At 42.3% G+C, this 15,743-nt stretch overlaps 1 protein-coding gene across 1 annotated transcript; it reads right to left on the bottom strand.

Moving 5' to 3' along the window:
- Positions 1–13,060: 13,060 nt before the first annotated feature.
- On the bottom strand, positions 13,061–15,247 carry LOC114391550. Its single transcript, XM_028352542.1, has 3 exons — positions 14,241–15,247; positions 13,793–14,152; positions 13,061–13,712 (listed from the first exon to the last, which is right to left on the bottom strand). The coding sequence occupies exons 1-3, from the start codon at positions 15,245–15,247 to the stop codon at positions 13,061–13,063; spliced, it is 2,019 nt and encodes a 672-aa protein (XP_028208343.1).
- Between the last annotated feature and the right edge of the window lie 496 nt (positions 15,248–15,743).

Genomic DNA, 15,743 nt, shown 5'->3' with positions numbered 1-15,743 from the left:
GCTGCTCTGGCCAAGCTGTCTTGAAAGAAATGGACCAACAACTTTTCGTCCGCAGAATATGCCCCCATCTTTCGGCAATACATCCAGAGATGCCATTTTGGACATGTCGTCCCTTTGTACTTATCAAAGTCTGGTACTTTGAACTTGGGAGGGATGACGATGTTGGGCACGAGACATAAGTCCGCTAAATCCGAGAATGGGTAATTGTCGAGGCCCTCGACTGCTCTCAACCTCTCTTCAAGCGCCTCAATCTTTCCCTTATCTTCCACAAAGGGAACAGATTCTTTTATGGGTGTGGGTGAAGCCGGGATATGGCGGACTATGTTTGGTTGGGGTAGTTCATGGGGGGACGGATCTTTGAGGTGGAGCAGGGGACCGAGATGGGTATCTCCTTCCTCATCGTCTTGCCCGGGATAGTCGTCATAAGGTGGGAGTTGCCCCTCGAAAGTAGGGGCTTGGCTTAAATCTTCTGGGGTGGCACGGGGAGTGAAGTCCGAAGGCAAGCCATAGGGGTAAGCTTGCGGAATATACCTCCGACCAAACACTGCCGTGTTTCTGTCTCGGCCCGGATTTAAGGCGGGCTGCAGCACCGGCTCCACTTCCCAAACTGTACTGGAGGCGGTTGCCGTGGCTTTATCCTCTATAGTTTTCTAGAGTTTTAACATGACCTCCGAGATGGAAGCCATTTGATCTTTTAAGGCCGATAGATCGGCCTTCATCTATTCGTGCACGCCCTCTTCATTATCCATTTTTCTGGATCGAGTGTTATAGGGGTGCCTTGGTGCTTTCTTAGTTATGATGAAATTCCTAAAGAAATAAACAACGGTGAGTATGCCACCAAAACATGAATATGCAAATGAATGATCGGAGCACTTGGATCCACCCCAAGGGTTTTTTAGATAACGTAATGAGTTCAGAACTTCTCATTTTATAAAAAGAACAAAGCTTTCATCTAGCCAAGATTATACAAAGGTGTTACAAGAGAACCTAACGGTTTCTAATTACATGGGCCATCAAATCTATCATGTGTTGACAGTAATTGATTAGCCGATGAGTCTCCTTGGGGGCCATACATACTTCGGCCATGGCTTTTGCTTTGGCTAATAGACGCGGGAGGTCTTGACTTCCATTCAAGGTCAAGGCGAACCTATCCATCCACATAGTCGCTTCTTGATGCAATGCATCAATCACCCTCCCTCTTGCTTCTTTTTCGATGTACACTTGTGCAAAATCCTCCGCTAGCTTTTGTTCATGGGTCACAAACTGGTTCAGTTCTTCCTTGTACAGACCTATGATAGCTAGCATGCTTTGTTCCGTGGCTTCCAAGTGTTGGGCCAAACTCCTTTTGGACCTTGCGCAAGCAGCTAACTCTTCTTTTAAGATCATGCCATGCACCCGTGACCGGTCTCTTTCCTCTCTTCGGAGCTTGAGCTCATTGTTGCTACCCCGCAATGCTCCTCGGAATTTCTCTCGGCCATGTTCCTCCTTGCGGGCCCTTTTGGTTTCTTGTTCAAGGGCTCTTGCAGTGGCCGCGTTTTCCTCTTGTAACTCGGTGCACTCTTTCCGGATGTGTGTAGCGGCTGATTTGAACTTCTCCTTGGCGAGTCTTGCCTTCCCTAGCTCTAATTTTAGAGCTTGGACTTCTTCATCTTCCTCCGGAGCTTCGAAGTTCTCCTCATTGATAACTTTCAATTTGGAGAGCCAATCTAATCCTCGCGTGTGAACTCTTAGCCATCCATGATAACCACCGATGACGCCATTTTGGATGCCTCTAAGCTCCTTGTCTTTCCTCAACGGACTTCTCCACGCCTTGTGGACTCTTTGTATCACCTTGAGACTTTGCGCGCCTAGATCCCTCACAAGGAAAGGCGAGAGACTTTCTTCTGTTGGCGCTCCCCTCATGGGATACCCTAGCTGTCTTATGGCGAGTGCGGGATTATAATTAATACAACCCCTAGTCCCTATCAATGGAACATTAGGGTAGTCCCCACACGAGAAAAGAACTCCTTCCTTGCCTTCCTTCCAAAGAGGAAACCAATTGATTGCGTTGCCTCCTATCCCAGCCAAATGTTGGTCCCAATCGACTCTTCCTTTTTCGGCGCATGAGCGATAACTTTGAAGCGAACACGGGTGTCTTGTGTCTTGTTGGAATAGGTGTGAAACCAACCACACACAGAGAGCAGGTAAACAACAGACAATCCGTGCACTGTTTTTCTCACACCTCCGGTCAAAGGTGTCAAACAAATCTGCCAAGATAGCCACCACTGGACTCTCCTTGCTATGGAGATATGCGAGGAAAGCGTCAATGGCAGCTAAGTCCACCAAATCGTCAACGTTTGGAAAGAGGACAACCCCAAAAATCAACAAAGCTAATATATCCGCAAACGGGCCCCACTTCTCTTGGCTCGCCATATCCCTTGCCTTGCCTTCCAAGTATTTCCGAGGCAGGCCCACTACGCCGTTCCGAGTTTGCTTCATGCGATCCATCTCTTTTGCCAAATCTCCAACCACAGCTGCAATCTTGCTCAAGGAGGGAAGAAACCCGGAGAAAAGATACGGTTTTCTCCCCTCAAGAGGGCATCCTAATATTTCCTCAAACTCTTCAATAGTAGGTACCATTTGGAAGTCCCCAAATGTGAAACACCTCAACGGCTGGTCATAGTATTGGGCGAGGGATACGACAGCTTCCGTAAATACCTCCGCTGCGGTCAAATCTAGAATCTTCCCGTACACTTTGCGGAAGGCTTGCCTTTAGAGAGGTCCCATCAAACGTCCTAATTCCTTGAGGCTGGTGACATCTAGACTTTTAACCTTGACTTGATAAAACCTTTTGCCGTTTTGATTTGTCCCCATCATTTACCTAAAAAAGAGGTGGACAAGACTCCGACATGGATGATGCAATGAGTATGCATGAAACGGAAAGAAAACAACACAAAGGGGTAATTCACACATACGAGATTGCAGAGATCCAATTTTAATGCTACGTTTTGGGCATGATGGCGCCTCAACGTAGTATTAAAAAGGTTACGTATTACTCTAAAGAAACCAAAACATCACTAGCAAAACTATAAACTAGTGCTATTTACCAAAAAATGCATGAGAATGAATGGCACGGAGCGTATTTGCTCTTTGCCCCTATTTGGGAACCTATAGGACAATATCTAGGGGTCTCTAATAACTACTCCCCAACAATTCATAACTCACACGGCTGTTTTCTAGAGGTATCATCACTCAAGATAATAATATTGTGGCGGTATGGAATACCAGCGACAACACATTATAAAGAGAGAAAGCTCTAGACGAGGTTTCACTATTATCAAGCAAGTCGGAGCCCTAGCATGATGATAGATTCACCTCCACTCCTTTAATTCCCATGAACCCGGGTATAGGGCCCCTTTTTTTTTACTCAAACCCGTGGGTGCTTAGAATGCAGTGTAAAGAATGCAAAATAGACAATAGTTATTTACATTTTATACAGTTCAACAAATGCACACACGAAGTTTCACAAATCCACAATTCCTTAAAATAGGCCTAACTCACAAAAATAGTCCCCAGTGGAGTCGCCAGCTGTCGCAACGTGCCCTTTTGCGGGCGAGCGAGGCGAGGCTCACGGGGGCGCTTTCCAAAGGAGGAAAGATGCACGGAGTCGCCACCAACGTTTATTTGTGGAAAACATAAGAAAAACCAAAGGAAACCGGTCAAAAATGAAAATTCTAAGTTCGGGAGTTGTATTTACGTTTGAGGAAGATATTAGCACCTCTCACGTTTGTCACAAAGGACAACAACCTATTTTTTAGAATTGTGGAAATTGTATTACCTTAATTTTTATTTCTTTTTATTTTTTGAGGTCGACAAAAGCGGGGCTTTTGCTCCTACGTACCCTCCATCGAAGAGGAAATCAGACCTACGTAGTTCTTTCTTAAGAGTGAATCAAGCGATTCTTTTTACTTGAAAGGTAATCATTTTAAGGCGTTGGACCTTAAAAATGATCCATTTACTTGATAAGGAAAACTGAGACGATAAACTTTCAAACCCTTTTTAGTGATTTTTTTGTGGACGAGCTTGACTAGGCGAGTTGATTTCAGCCATAATTTCACTTTAGTTATTAGTCAATTCGATTAAGAATGAAAAATCCCAAAGACAAAACGTCCGATTGATTTTTTTTCGCTTCATTTTACTAAAAGATATTTTTTTTATTATATTATTATTTTACCTCTTTTTGATTTCCAACGTCGTTACGGCACGACCGAACGGTCGGAATTCATTTTAACAGAAATTAACGGATGATACAAATAAAATGATCGGTGGAAATTTATTTTATTTTTAGATTAGGCGCGAAATGACTTAAATAAATGATTGAAGCACGTCAAAAAGGGGTATAGAAAGCGAATGAAAACGAGAATAAAAATACATGAAACAAAATGTGGACCACCACGGGTACATAGAATGAATTGAAAAGCTCGGTTTGGGGTACTTACCAGATGAAGACTCAAGAAAACGAAGAACGAACGATGAATGTCGAAAAACGGTTGAAAATCTTCGCGTAATTACTCACGGAAACGTTACGAAAGCGCCTCGGCTTGGATTTTCTTCACGAAAACAATTTTCCTCAGCAATTTCGAGAGAATAAGAAGTGCCAAGAAGGCTGAACCCCTTCTCCCTTCATTCCTCCCCCTATTTATAGCAAAATAGGGGAGGAGCTTGCCACCCAGCTCGCCCAGGCGAGCTCAGCTCACCCAGGCGAGCAAGGTTGCTTCCTCCAGAAGCAACAGCCTTCTGGAGGAAGAATCTGGAAGGCCCAAGTGGGCCTGATTGCTATTTGTACCCCCCTTTTTACTAAATGCACCCCCTTTACCTTTTTTGGTAATTCTTTTTCCGTAACGTTACGAAACTTTACGAATTTCGTAACGATACTTATTTTCCTTCCACAAGGTTACGAATCCTTACGGATTATGTATTTACTCTTTTTTAGCTTTCGAAGAAGTTACGAAAACTCACGGATTGCGAAAAACACCTCCTTTTGATTTCCGTCACCTTACGAAATTTTCACGGACCACGTAAGCCTGCTTCCTTTTGATTTTCGGCACGTCTTGGGACTTCACATATTGTGCAACAAAGGGTGCCAAGTATCTCTAAGCGGCCAATCAAAGGTTGTATATCATCAAATAATAATCCCCGGACGAAATTAGGGTATGACACACTGTATCCGTTCAAATTACCATAAGCGGGAAAATTGTTAATTGTACAGAAGAGCATAGCATGCAAGTTGAATTACTATTTTTCATTTGCATCATACACTTCAACGCCGTCTACCCACAGATTGCTCAGGTCTTCTATCAAAGGAGCCAGATACACATCAATATCATTTCCAGGTTGTTTTGGACCGGCTATCATCATAGACAGTAACATGTATTTTCACTTCATGCACAACCACGGAGGAAGGTTGTAAATCATTAATAATACCAGCCACGAGCTATGATTGGTGGTCAAGTTACCAAAAGGATTCATTCCATCTGAAGCTAGCGCAAGCCTTAGGTTTCTAGGCTCCTGTGCAAAAGTTGGATACAAATAGTCAAATGTTTTCCATTGTGTACAATCAGCGAGGTTTCTGATCATGCCGTCCATTCTTCTTTCATCTACATGCCACCTTAAGTATTTACAATCCTATGCATTGGCAAACAACCGCTTGAACCTAGGTATTATTGGCAAATACCAACAAACCTTCGCTGGACGACTACTAGGGGTGCCTGAACCTTCACTCCCTTCCCCATCGTTGGCCTTGTAGCGTGAAAGTTCGCAGGTGGGGCAGAATTGCATATCCACAAACTCATTTCTCTATAGAATGCAATCATTCGGACATGCATGTATCCTTCGGTACTCCATGCCAACGGGACATAATATCTTTTTTTCCTCATAGTGACTCTTCGGTAAGGTGTTATCTTTTGGAAGAATATTTTACAATAACAAAACCAACTCAGTGAAGCTTTTGTCACTCCACCCAAATCTAGCCTTTAGGTTAACCAAAGCTAGCATAGCTGATAACCTACTGAAGCTTTTGCATCCAACATACAATGGCGTCTGCGCATCTATTTGAAGATCCTCATAAATATCTGCATGAAAATCACGAAAGCCCTCTTGCCCAAGATCACGTATCATGTCTTCCATTCGATCACCGCTTTCTAGCTCAATCGGCTGAGCTGGACATGTTGTTCTATGACCAAGCAACTCACCATGCCATATCCACTTTGTGCATGTGGGGCTAAACCCATTACATATCAGATGCGATCTAATGTCATTCAAGGAATGACGCCTACCATTCACACATTTAACACAAGGGCAGAAATACTTTGCATCTGTGGTTGGTGAATTTATTTGGGCAAATGACAAAAAATCTTCAACCTCGTTTTCATTCGCTTTGCTTATGCGAGGTGCTGTAATCCAACTTCGATCCATGGTCGTTGTTGTGTAATACTAGGTACGTCATACTCAATGCATGCCAATGTCTTGTTATTTTCATTGAAAGGTGTCGTCCTATCCCATTCAAGAACACTCTATTTTTGTTACTTCGTTGACAGTTACAGTCTAAGTATGATAAGGTAAATTTGAGTAAATTTTGGCAGCACTTCGCATTTGATGAGGACATGACCAAGAGCAAGGGCAAGGATCCACTTGAAGGACTTGGAGGACCTATGACAAGGGCTAGAGCAAGGAAAGCTAAGGAAGCTCTTCAACAAGTGTTGTCCATACTATTTGAATACAAGCCCAAGTTTCAAGGAGAAAAGTCCAAGGTTGTGAGTTGTATCATGGCCCAAATGGAGGAGGACTAAATGGCACCACTTTGTCTCAATTTTAGAATGTTTAGTTTGTCTAAATAATGGTCCAATCCTTGTAAAGTTGGCTGACCAAAAATATGTTTTGGGTTAATCAACTAAAAGGGCTTTAGTTAGGTTTAGTTCAAGTTGTAATAAGGGCCCAATTGGCAACCTAGGCATCAGCCTTTTGGGAGACCAAATGGTGGCTGACTTGTTGGCTGTTGGGGGTGACTTTTGGTTGCCACAATTTCAGTTACACTCAGCCATTAAGTTCTTTTAATTCCCTAGGTTAATGGCATTAAGTTATTTTAATTCTAGGTTAGTGGGTCATTACTAAAATCTGTTGTAAAACTTCTATATAAGCTGAACCATTTTATCAATAAACACAAGTTGAGTTTTATTCAGAAAATTAGAGTTTATCTCTTTTCTCTTAGTGAGAGTGATTCTCCTAAATTCTTGAGTGATTCAAGAACACCCTAGCTGTATCAAAGGACATTCACAAACTTTGTGTGTTGCCCTCACCGGAAAGAGTGATTCTTTCCTTCCTTTCATCTTCAACCTTGTTCTTTCAAACCACAATTCCAGAAAATCCACTTCTGCCCAGAATTGTCTCGTGGCCATAACTCCTGTTTTACGCACTCAAATTAAGTGATTCTTGAGCCTAAATTGAATTTCAAGACGAGACCTTTCACCTCGTTTTGGAATCACCTCATTTGGAGCCCTATAGCTTGAGTTATTGCCATTTCTATATTTTTGTCCAGCCACCACTTAACCTATGTTTTCTCATCTCATTATTCCATTTTATGCCAAGAACCACCTTATTAAGACTCACGAAATTGATCACCTTATTTTCCATCCTTTCCTTAATCAATTTCCACATTTTTCATCAAGGTTTAATCCTAGACGATCCTAAGTCAGCCTTTGTGCAATGAAGGTTCATATCAGCATTGGTCTCCCAGTGCACGAAATGAAACAAGTCATGTGAATTGACCATGTTCAACTGTGCACCCGGAGAACAATGTACTATGCAGTCAACCGAAACTTACTGAAATGTACAAAACCGTACATACCGTATAACTGTAAATGAAGTAAAAAAATACATGCTCCCAAACTGTCCAAACGGAAGATCCAATAAAGTGATTAATCCAAACTGACCGTATTAATCCTTTTTTGAATCTTGAACGGGAAACAAAGGGTATCTCATGCATGCACTAGAAATTACCAATCCACAACATAGATAATGCTATAACTGTTTAGATACGTTACGAACATAAGTATGACATACATACCTGCAAAGATACATGTCAAAATGCTAGCAGTGCGATGATGGGAGGGAGAACAACAATAGCTTATTATCAGATAAGAAGCTGCAATTTGTAGTTTGCAAAAAAATTTCCTGCAACAAATGAAAACATAAACAATATTTTAAACAAATGGACAAAAGGTTTAAGAATTACAATGTTCAAATAATATTAGGTCGCTAAGGTTACTCGTGGCAAAACAAACACCATTTAAGATTTTATAAATCAAAGACTTTCTGCAACTGTGCCATAATTGCATGATGTCATGTGCATTATTTATAACTACAACATAACTTTAAAGCTTATATTTACAATAACTAGTGAGCTATAGCCTATAGGTATACAAACAGTTATATTTATGTATTGGTTAAATCTTAGCCTCTCTCAGGATGTTGGGTGCAACTATGCAAAATCAAGCTTTATAAAACTTTGATTAGGTATACTTCACCCTTCCATTTTATTGTGTGATAGACTTGCCTTGTCATTCAAATGCAAGGACTGTGTAAATTTAAAAGAAAAGGAAAATAACTCAACAATTTAAGCAGACTCAAAAATATCTTTATGATGTAACAATTCCTTCATAACAAGGAATTGAAGCAATTGAGTACATTCCCCAGAGGAAAGGGACCTATGCCTGGAATTGCTAGTTGGACTAAGTAGTAACCAATGTGTATCTTCCATTGGCTGTGAATGGAAAACAAACAAGTGGTAATCCTTCCAAAGCTATTGCTATTGGGATACCCAAATCAAAATAGCTATTGGTGCTGCACGGGGCTTGGCTTTCTTACACACCTCAGAAAAGAAAATCATATACAGAGATTCAAAGCCTCCAATATACTACTTGATGAGGTCTGTTATTTTCCTTACTTCCTCTCTATTATATTTGATGAGTTTATGAATTTCCAATAGCCAATTTATTATCCTTAAGTGTTGAATATGACAAGGAGCTCCAACATGTGTAGGCTATAGCTAGCATACTAGTCACAGTCCAAAGTTAAGTGTAACTACTAACTAACTTGGTTTACGGTTATTATAGGTAGTTAGAGTTGTTACTGCATGAGTGTGTTTGTTGCTGTATTTGAGTAGTTCTACCTCTCTCATTCTAGCTTTGTTCCCTTTTCAATAAAAATGTGTAGCTCCTACTTGTATCATCATCTTTTCATTTAATTCAATAAAATGAGTTACTTGAATTCCTCTCTTGTTCTTTGAGATATATGGTCTTTGTGGTCACTTGTATTTTTCCAAAGTTATTTCGTTTGTAGGGAAAATTTGAGAAGTGGGAAAACATCCTGTATTGTAAATTAGATATTTGTAGGAAGAGTTAACTGAAATTATATATACCATTTTGCAAAAGTAAGGGTAAAACTAGGGGTGAGTATAGACCCAATCAATATGAACTAAATTGGCTTATGAAAATAAATCTAAACTAAATTCAAGGAGTGATTTTGTCTTTTTTCTTTTTTAAAGGCCACTTCAATGTTTTATTTTTTGCAATTACAGTGTTGTTGGTACATTTGAGGTTAGTTTGAATGTTCAATGTATTATGATGTTTCAAAATCCTATTGGCCCAATTGCAGGAGTGATTTCCTAATCTCACAAGTGAGCATCCTAACATGCCAACTAGCTTCCTTCTATTTCTTCATCGTCCTAGCCTCTTAGCCCAATTCCAACACATTCTGCCAGAAAAATAGCTCCCTCACTTTGATTTTCAGCAAAAGAGGAATGAGTGTGGGAAAGGAAATTGCAGTGGCACAAGAAACAAGAGCAGTGAGGAACTTAGCAATAGTAATAGAAAGAAACAACTGGAAAGAGTGACGGCCATAGTAAGTATAGGCATTGAGCAAATGGTTCAATCCACAGAGAACTATGAAGGCAATGAATTGAAGGAAGACCAATTTAAAGGGGACATTGGAGCAGCTCACAAAGTAAAGAAGCTCAAGGGGTATCGAAAAATATGCAATGGCAATGAAAAAGTCACTCACTTTTTGACAAACCAGCACATTATGGATGCTCCAAAGCCCAATGGATCCCAATTGCACTGTGAATATTCCACTTCGTTGGAATAAACAGAAAGCACCATAACCAACAACAAGAACAACAAAAGAATCAAACCTCTTTCCATGGCAACAACTCAGTACTACTTTTTTCCTTTTCTAAACCATACCTCAAAGTTAATAGCTCAAATAAATTGACATCACAATTGCCATACACATTACAATATAGATCCAAACTAAATTTAATTTAACATATCTATAAACTAAGTTCTTCAAGTTACATAGATTTGTAAATTCTAAACCCAATTTAAGTAGTTATAGACTTATGGTTAACTAATTGGATAGAACAGGAAAAGCTCACACTACTCACTAAAAATTTGGGCTTAGAAACAGAGAAGATAATAAGAAAGCACGGCTTCCCAACGACAAAGAAGAAAATTTCAATCTAAGTTTAAAGGGAGCACCTGATAGGTCTCCAAAGCAGCGAGAGAGAGAAAGGGAGTGGGACCCACACAGCTTTACATGAACTAAACCGGGACTGGCTTGCTCTTCTCACATACCTTTTACATGTAATAATAAATTTCTTTTGTCACTATTAATTATAACATAAGATTTCATAATATCACTTACAATAATAGTTAAGTTAAGCAAGTATACTTGTTCTTCAACCCAGGACCATCATTTTATTTTTTAAAAATTTGAAAGTGTGATGCGATGCATGAATGGGAGCGAATCCAGTGTTGCAGTTTCGTGTACTCCTACTCGTACTTGGGATATTTAAAATAAATTGGATTAATTGACAATTGCTTAAAATGTTAAAATACAAAACTCCTTCTAATTTAATACTCGAATACCAACCTTACTAACAAAAATATTTTCACGTGTTCATTGTATAAAATATTTTAGTCTTCCGGTAATTTATGCATAATGAATTATTGAGATTTATAAAAAGGACCTCTCCTGTTAAAACCTGATACCTAGCGTTTGAGGGCTAAGGAACCTCCACATTGCGCGCGGCCGCGAGAGAGCTCCAAGCTCGTGGGGAAGAAGAAAACGCGAGTTCAGGGAGAGAGAGAGAGAAGGAGATCAAGAGAGAAAGGAAGCTTCTGGATTATTATTCATATCCTCTTCAAGTTAGTTACAACTTTTTATAATGTGAGGACCCCATGCTTAACCGTAAATGGTTAGTGTTGCTAAGCCCTAACAATATGAACAATACGTAACTACTTTTCCCGCCAATGATCTACCCATAGCATTTACCCCATTCCCAGGCCCTTCTATCCTAATTGGTAGATATCCCAATGCTTGGGTAGCTGCGTCGTCCTAGCCGAACGCCTCTAGTGCATAGCTTCCTCTTCAACATGCGTATCATCCCCCCGTTCTTCAGACCAAACCTTGTCCTCAAGGTTGTAGCATTCTCAAAGCACTTGCCAATCCTCCCATAAGGCATCCTGTCGGGAAGAACCTGGCCATTGCACCAACACCATACGTCGAGGCCCATTATCGGCGGGGACCAGCTTGTAGTCAATGACCGTCAAAGGAGTGTTGGTGGCTTCTTCTTCAGTCCCCATGACAGGTAGGGGATCCGCGTGAGTAGCTTCAGGGTCTCCCACGAAGGCCTTGAGCAATGATACATGGAAGATGGGATGAATGCGACTGTGGGCAGGGAGCTTCATTCGATACGCGACCTTACCCAACCGTTCCTGCACCTCGAAAGGGCCATAGTAGCGCTTAGTGAGCTTCAAATGAGTGGTTTCCAAAGCTGAGACTTGGTGATGTGGTCTCAGTTTGACCAAAACCCAATCTCCGATATTGAATTCCTGAGGTCTACGACGAGCATGCGCTGCGTGTTTCATCTTTTGCTGGGCCTTAAGCAATTTCCGGCGAAGCAACTGCAAGACTTCTTCTCGTTGACGAAGCATTTCATCCACCTCCGCCACTGATACAGCACCCCCCAAATACTCTGGAATGGCTGGTGGTTTTTTACCATAGATGATCTCGAAAGGGGTTAGGTACCAGAATGACACGACGCGTTATAGGACCATTCGGTCCATAACAAAAACTGCCCCCACGACGAAGGCTTGTGGTGAACAAATGTCCATAGGTACTGTTCTATGATTCGGTTGGCAACCTCCGTCTGCCCATCTGTCTGTGGATGGTAGGAGGAGCTGAGACGAAGCTTCGTACCACTTAAGGCAAATAAGTCTTGCCAAAACTTACTGACAAATAAAGGATCCCTGTCCGAGATGATGCTACGAGGCAAGCCATGAAGACGAATGATCATGGACGTGAACAGTCCACCCGTCTTGTAGAGTGCTTAGTGGGTAACATCCCCAAATGGAGCCCCTTAGAAAAATGATCCACGGCGACCCAACAATGAAATCCATGCTCAGGTCTTCCCATGGCCGATATGGCACGGGGAGGGGGCATAAGAGCCCTGCAGGTTTGCGCATGGCATGTGACACAAGCCGCGACGAAGGTGCAAACGTCTTTGCGCATGGAGCTCCATGTGAAATTCTCCTAAAGACGTTGTGGTGTTTTCTGAATCACGTAATGGCCTCCTGTGGGCGTACTGTGAAACTCTTCCGTGAGTAGTGGGATGATGGTGGATCCCCGATGGAAGCCAAAGGCGCTGCTTGTGGATGATCAATCCATTTTCGAGCTTATACTTAGAGGCTATCGTGGCTTCCTTTCAAATTTTCTCTAGCAATGTTAAGGTCTCTAGGTGTGTGACTAACTCCTTCTTAAGATCAGCAAGAAAAGAGAACTTGGGTATGGACAGTAGATACAAAGAAGCTTGAGTGTCGTTTGCAGCGACTCGCGATAATGCGTCTGCGACGCCGTTCTCACGCCCTGGCCGATACTGAATACTATATTCAAATCCCAATAGCCGGATGAGGTATCGATGTTGCTCCGGCGTCTGCACTGCCTGAGTCATAAGGTCCCTTAAACTCTAGTGATCAGTGAGGATCACGAAAGGGTGACCTAACAAATAATGGCGCCACGTCTTAACGGCCATGGTGATGGCTGCAAGTTCTCGGATGTAGGTGGAGGAGCCTCGAAGCTTTGGGCAAAATTCCTTACTGAAGAATGCTATAGGATGTTCATTCTGTGAGAGGACTGCTCCGACGCCGGTGCCCGATGCATCTGTCTCCACCACAAAAGGTATATCAAAGTTAGGCAGTGCTAATACGGGGGCCGTTGACACCGCCTTCTTCAAAGTGGTGAAAGCTTTTGTGGCTGCCTCTGACCACTGAAACTGGCCCTTACACAACAACTGGGAGAGAGGTGCCGCAATCTTAGCATACCCTTTAATAAATCGTCTATAAAAGCCTACCAACCCGAGAAAGCTTCTCAATGCTTTTACTGATTGAGGAAGAGGCCACTCCTGAATAGCATGTAACTTTTCCGGCACCGGTTCAACTCCATTGCCGAAAACGACATGCCCCAGGTACTCTAATTGGGACTGGGCAAAAGTGCATTTGGTACATTTCAGAGAGAACTTTCCTGAAAGCAAGAGTTTGAACGCGCTTTCGAGATGACCCAAATGATCTGCCATTGTTTTGCTATATACCAACACACCATCGAAGAAGACAATGATGAACCTGCACAAAAAGGGTTGAAAAAGCAGTTTCATAGTTGCTTGAAAGGTAGATGGGGCGTTACATAATCCAAAGGGCATTACTCGTAATGCCCTTGATGTGTTCTGAATGCGGTTTTGCAGACATCCTCTTCTTTCATAAGAATTTGGTGGTATCCTTGCATCAAGTCTAGCTTGGAAAACCACCGTGCCCCGCCGAGTTTGTCTAGCAACTCATCAATAGTTGGTATAGGAAACCTATCGCGAACTGTTATGGCATTGAGAGCTCTATAATCGATGCAAAACCGCCATGACCTGTCCTTCTTCTTCACCAATAACACAGGTGATGAAAAGGGACTAGCGCTGGGTCGTATGAATCCTTTGTCAAAATTGAACTGATCTGGTCTTCTATCTCCTTCTTCTGGTAATGGGGGTACCGGTATGGTTTCACGTTTACCGGTGTTGCTTCAGGTAAGATGTTAATGGCATGGTAAGTGTCCCTCGAAGGTGGAAGTTCTAGTAATGGTTGGAACAGTTGTGAGTATCTGTTAACCAGCCCCTCAATATCGTGAGTATCGGGGTAATCTCAGGTTGTGGGGGTTTACATGGTTCCAATTGAATATGAAACATCATACTTGTTCCATTGGTATGTATTATGCGTCGAAGCTGAGAGGAAGAGATAGATTCTAGGGCCTGCTCGTGTTCACCACGTAGTTCCACAAGGTGGCCGGCGGCCATGAATTTCATCGTGAGCGTGGTATAATCCGTCAACACTGGTCCCAGCATTTTCAACCATTGTACTCCCAGGACTAGATCAGCACCACAGATAGGTAAAACATGGAAATCAATGACAAAGGGGTGTCGCTGAATAATTACCTCGACATTGGGACACGTTTGTTGGCACTGAAGTTCATCGCCGTTGCCAACCGTGACCCTTAACGGTGAAGTCACAGTCGTCGTTAAGCCTACCGACATCACCACCCTGTGATGCACGAATTTCTGCGTGCTACCACCATCTATCAATATGCTCACTGGTTGTCCGTGGATATACCCTTGCATACGTAGTGTTTTCGGAACCACGTGTCTGGATAACGCATTAAAGCTCAACTGCGCAGGCAGTGGTTCCGATACAATTTCCGACAGAGCCAGCTGTTGATCGTGTGGTTCCGGCACCTCATCATTATCTTCCATAATCAGCAAAAATAACGAGGAAGAACACTTATGACCTCGTGAATATTTTTCATCACATTGGAAGCATAGCCCCTTTTCTCTATGCATAGCTAGTTCCTCCGACGTGAGGTGTTTAAAAGGAATTGTGGATGAGTTCGTCCGCGTCGGTGTAGGTAATAAAGGAGTAGTGGATGAAGGTGTAAGTGTTGGTTGTTGATAGGAGCTTGGGGCTGCTCCTGTTGAAGGCCGAAACGTCTTCCGCGCATCATTTTGCTTCTCCTCATGTAACCTAGCATAGGCCACAACTTGACTAATGGTGGCTGGTTGCATGACTTGAACTTCTCGGCGAATTGAGGGTATCAAGCCCGATACGAAATAGCTTAAAGCCATAGGAGCAAGTAAACCAATGATTCGGTTAGCTAGAGTTTCAAAATCAGAGAGGTAGTTGTTTACCGTTGTTCTTTGTTGCAGTTTACATAGCAATCCTATTGGATCCTCATAAGTGGTTGATGCAAATCGTCAGTGAAGGGCGTGGAGGAACACTGGCCAAGAAGATAATTGACCATTTCGTTGCATCCATTGGAACCAAGCTAATGCTTGTCCTTCCATATAGAATGATGCGATGGTGAGCCTTTCATGATCTGGAGTTGTGTGATACTCGAAAAACTGCGTAATCTTAAAAATCCAACCGGCGGCGTCTGAGCCGTCAAACCTTGGCACATCTAGTTTCATCCGATGCGGCGCTGCGAGCGATCCTGATGCCGGAAACGAAGACACCTCTGGCTGTGCTTGTAGAGGATTAAATCTACTAGCTTCAAGATATGTTAGCCTCTCCGATAAGGTCTCCATTTTTGCTTCAACCGTTGCTGCAAATTTCGTGAATAAT

The sequence above is a fragment of the Glycine soja genome, chromosome 17 (genome assembly GCF_004193775.1).
Source record: "Glycine soja cultivar W05 chromosome 17, ASM419377v2, whole genome shotgun sequence".
Lineage (NCBI taxonomy): Eukaryota > Viridiplantae > Streptophyta > Magnoliopsida > Fabales > Fabaceae > Glycine > Glycine soja.
Note: the sequence above shows the minus strand (reverse complement) of the source record. Positions and strands in the feature narration are given on the sequence as shown.

Coding starts and splice junctions, on each gene's coding strand:
- LOC114391550 (XM_028352542.1), bottom strand. CDS start 15,247: ATGGCTTTAAGCTATTTCGTATCGGGCTTGATACCCTCAATTCGCCGA. Junction 14,153..14,240: donor CTCACGATATTGAGGGGCTG/GTTAACAGATAC, acceptor TCTTACCTGAAG/CAACACCGGTAAACGTGAAA. Junction 13,713..13,792: donor ACACATCAAGGGCATTACGA/GTAATGCCCTTT, acceptor CTTTTTGTGCAG/GTTCATCATTGTCTTCTTCG.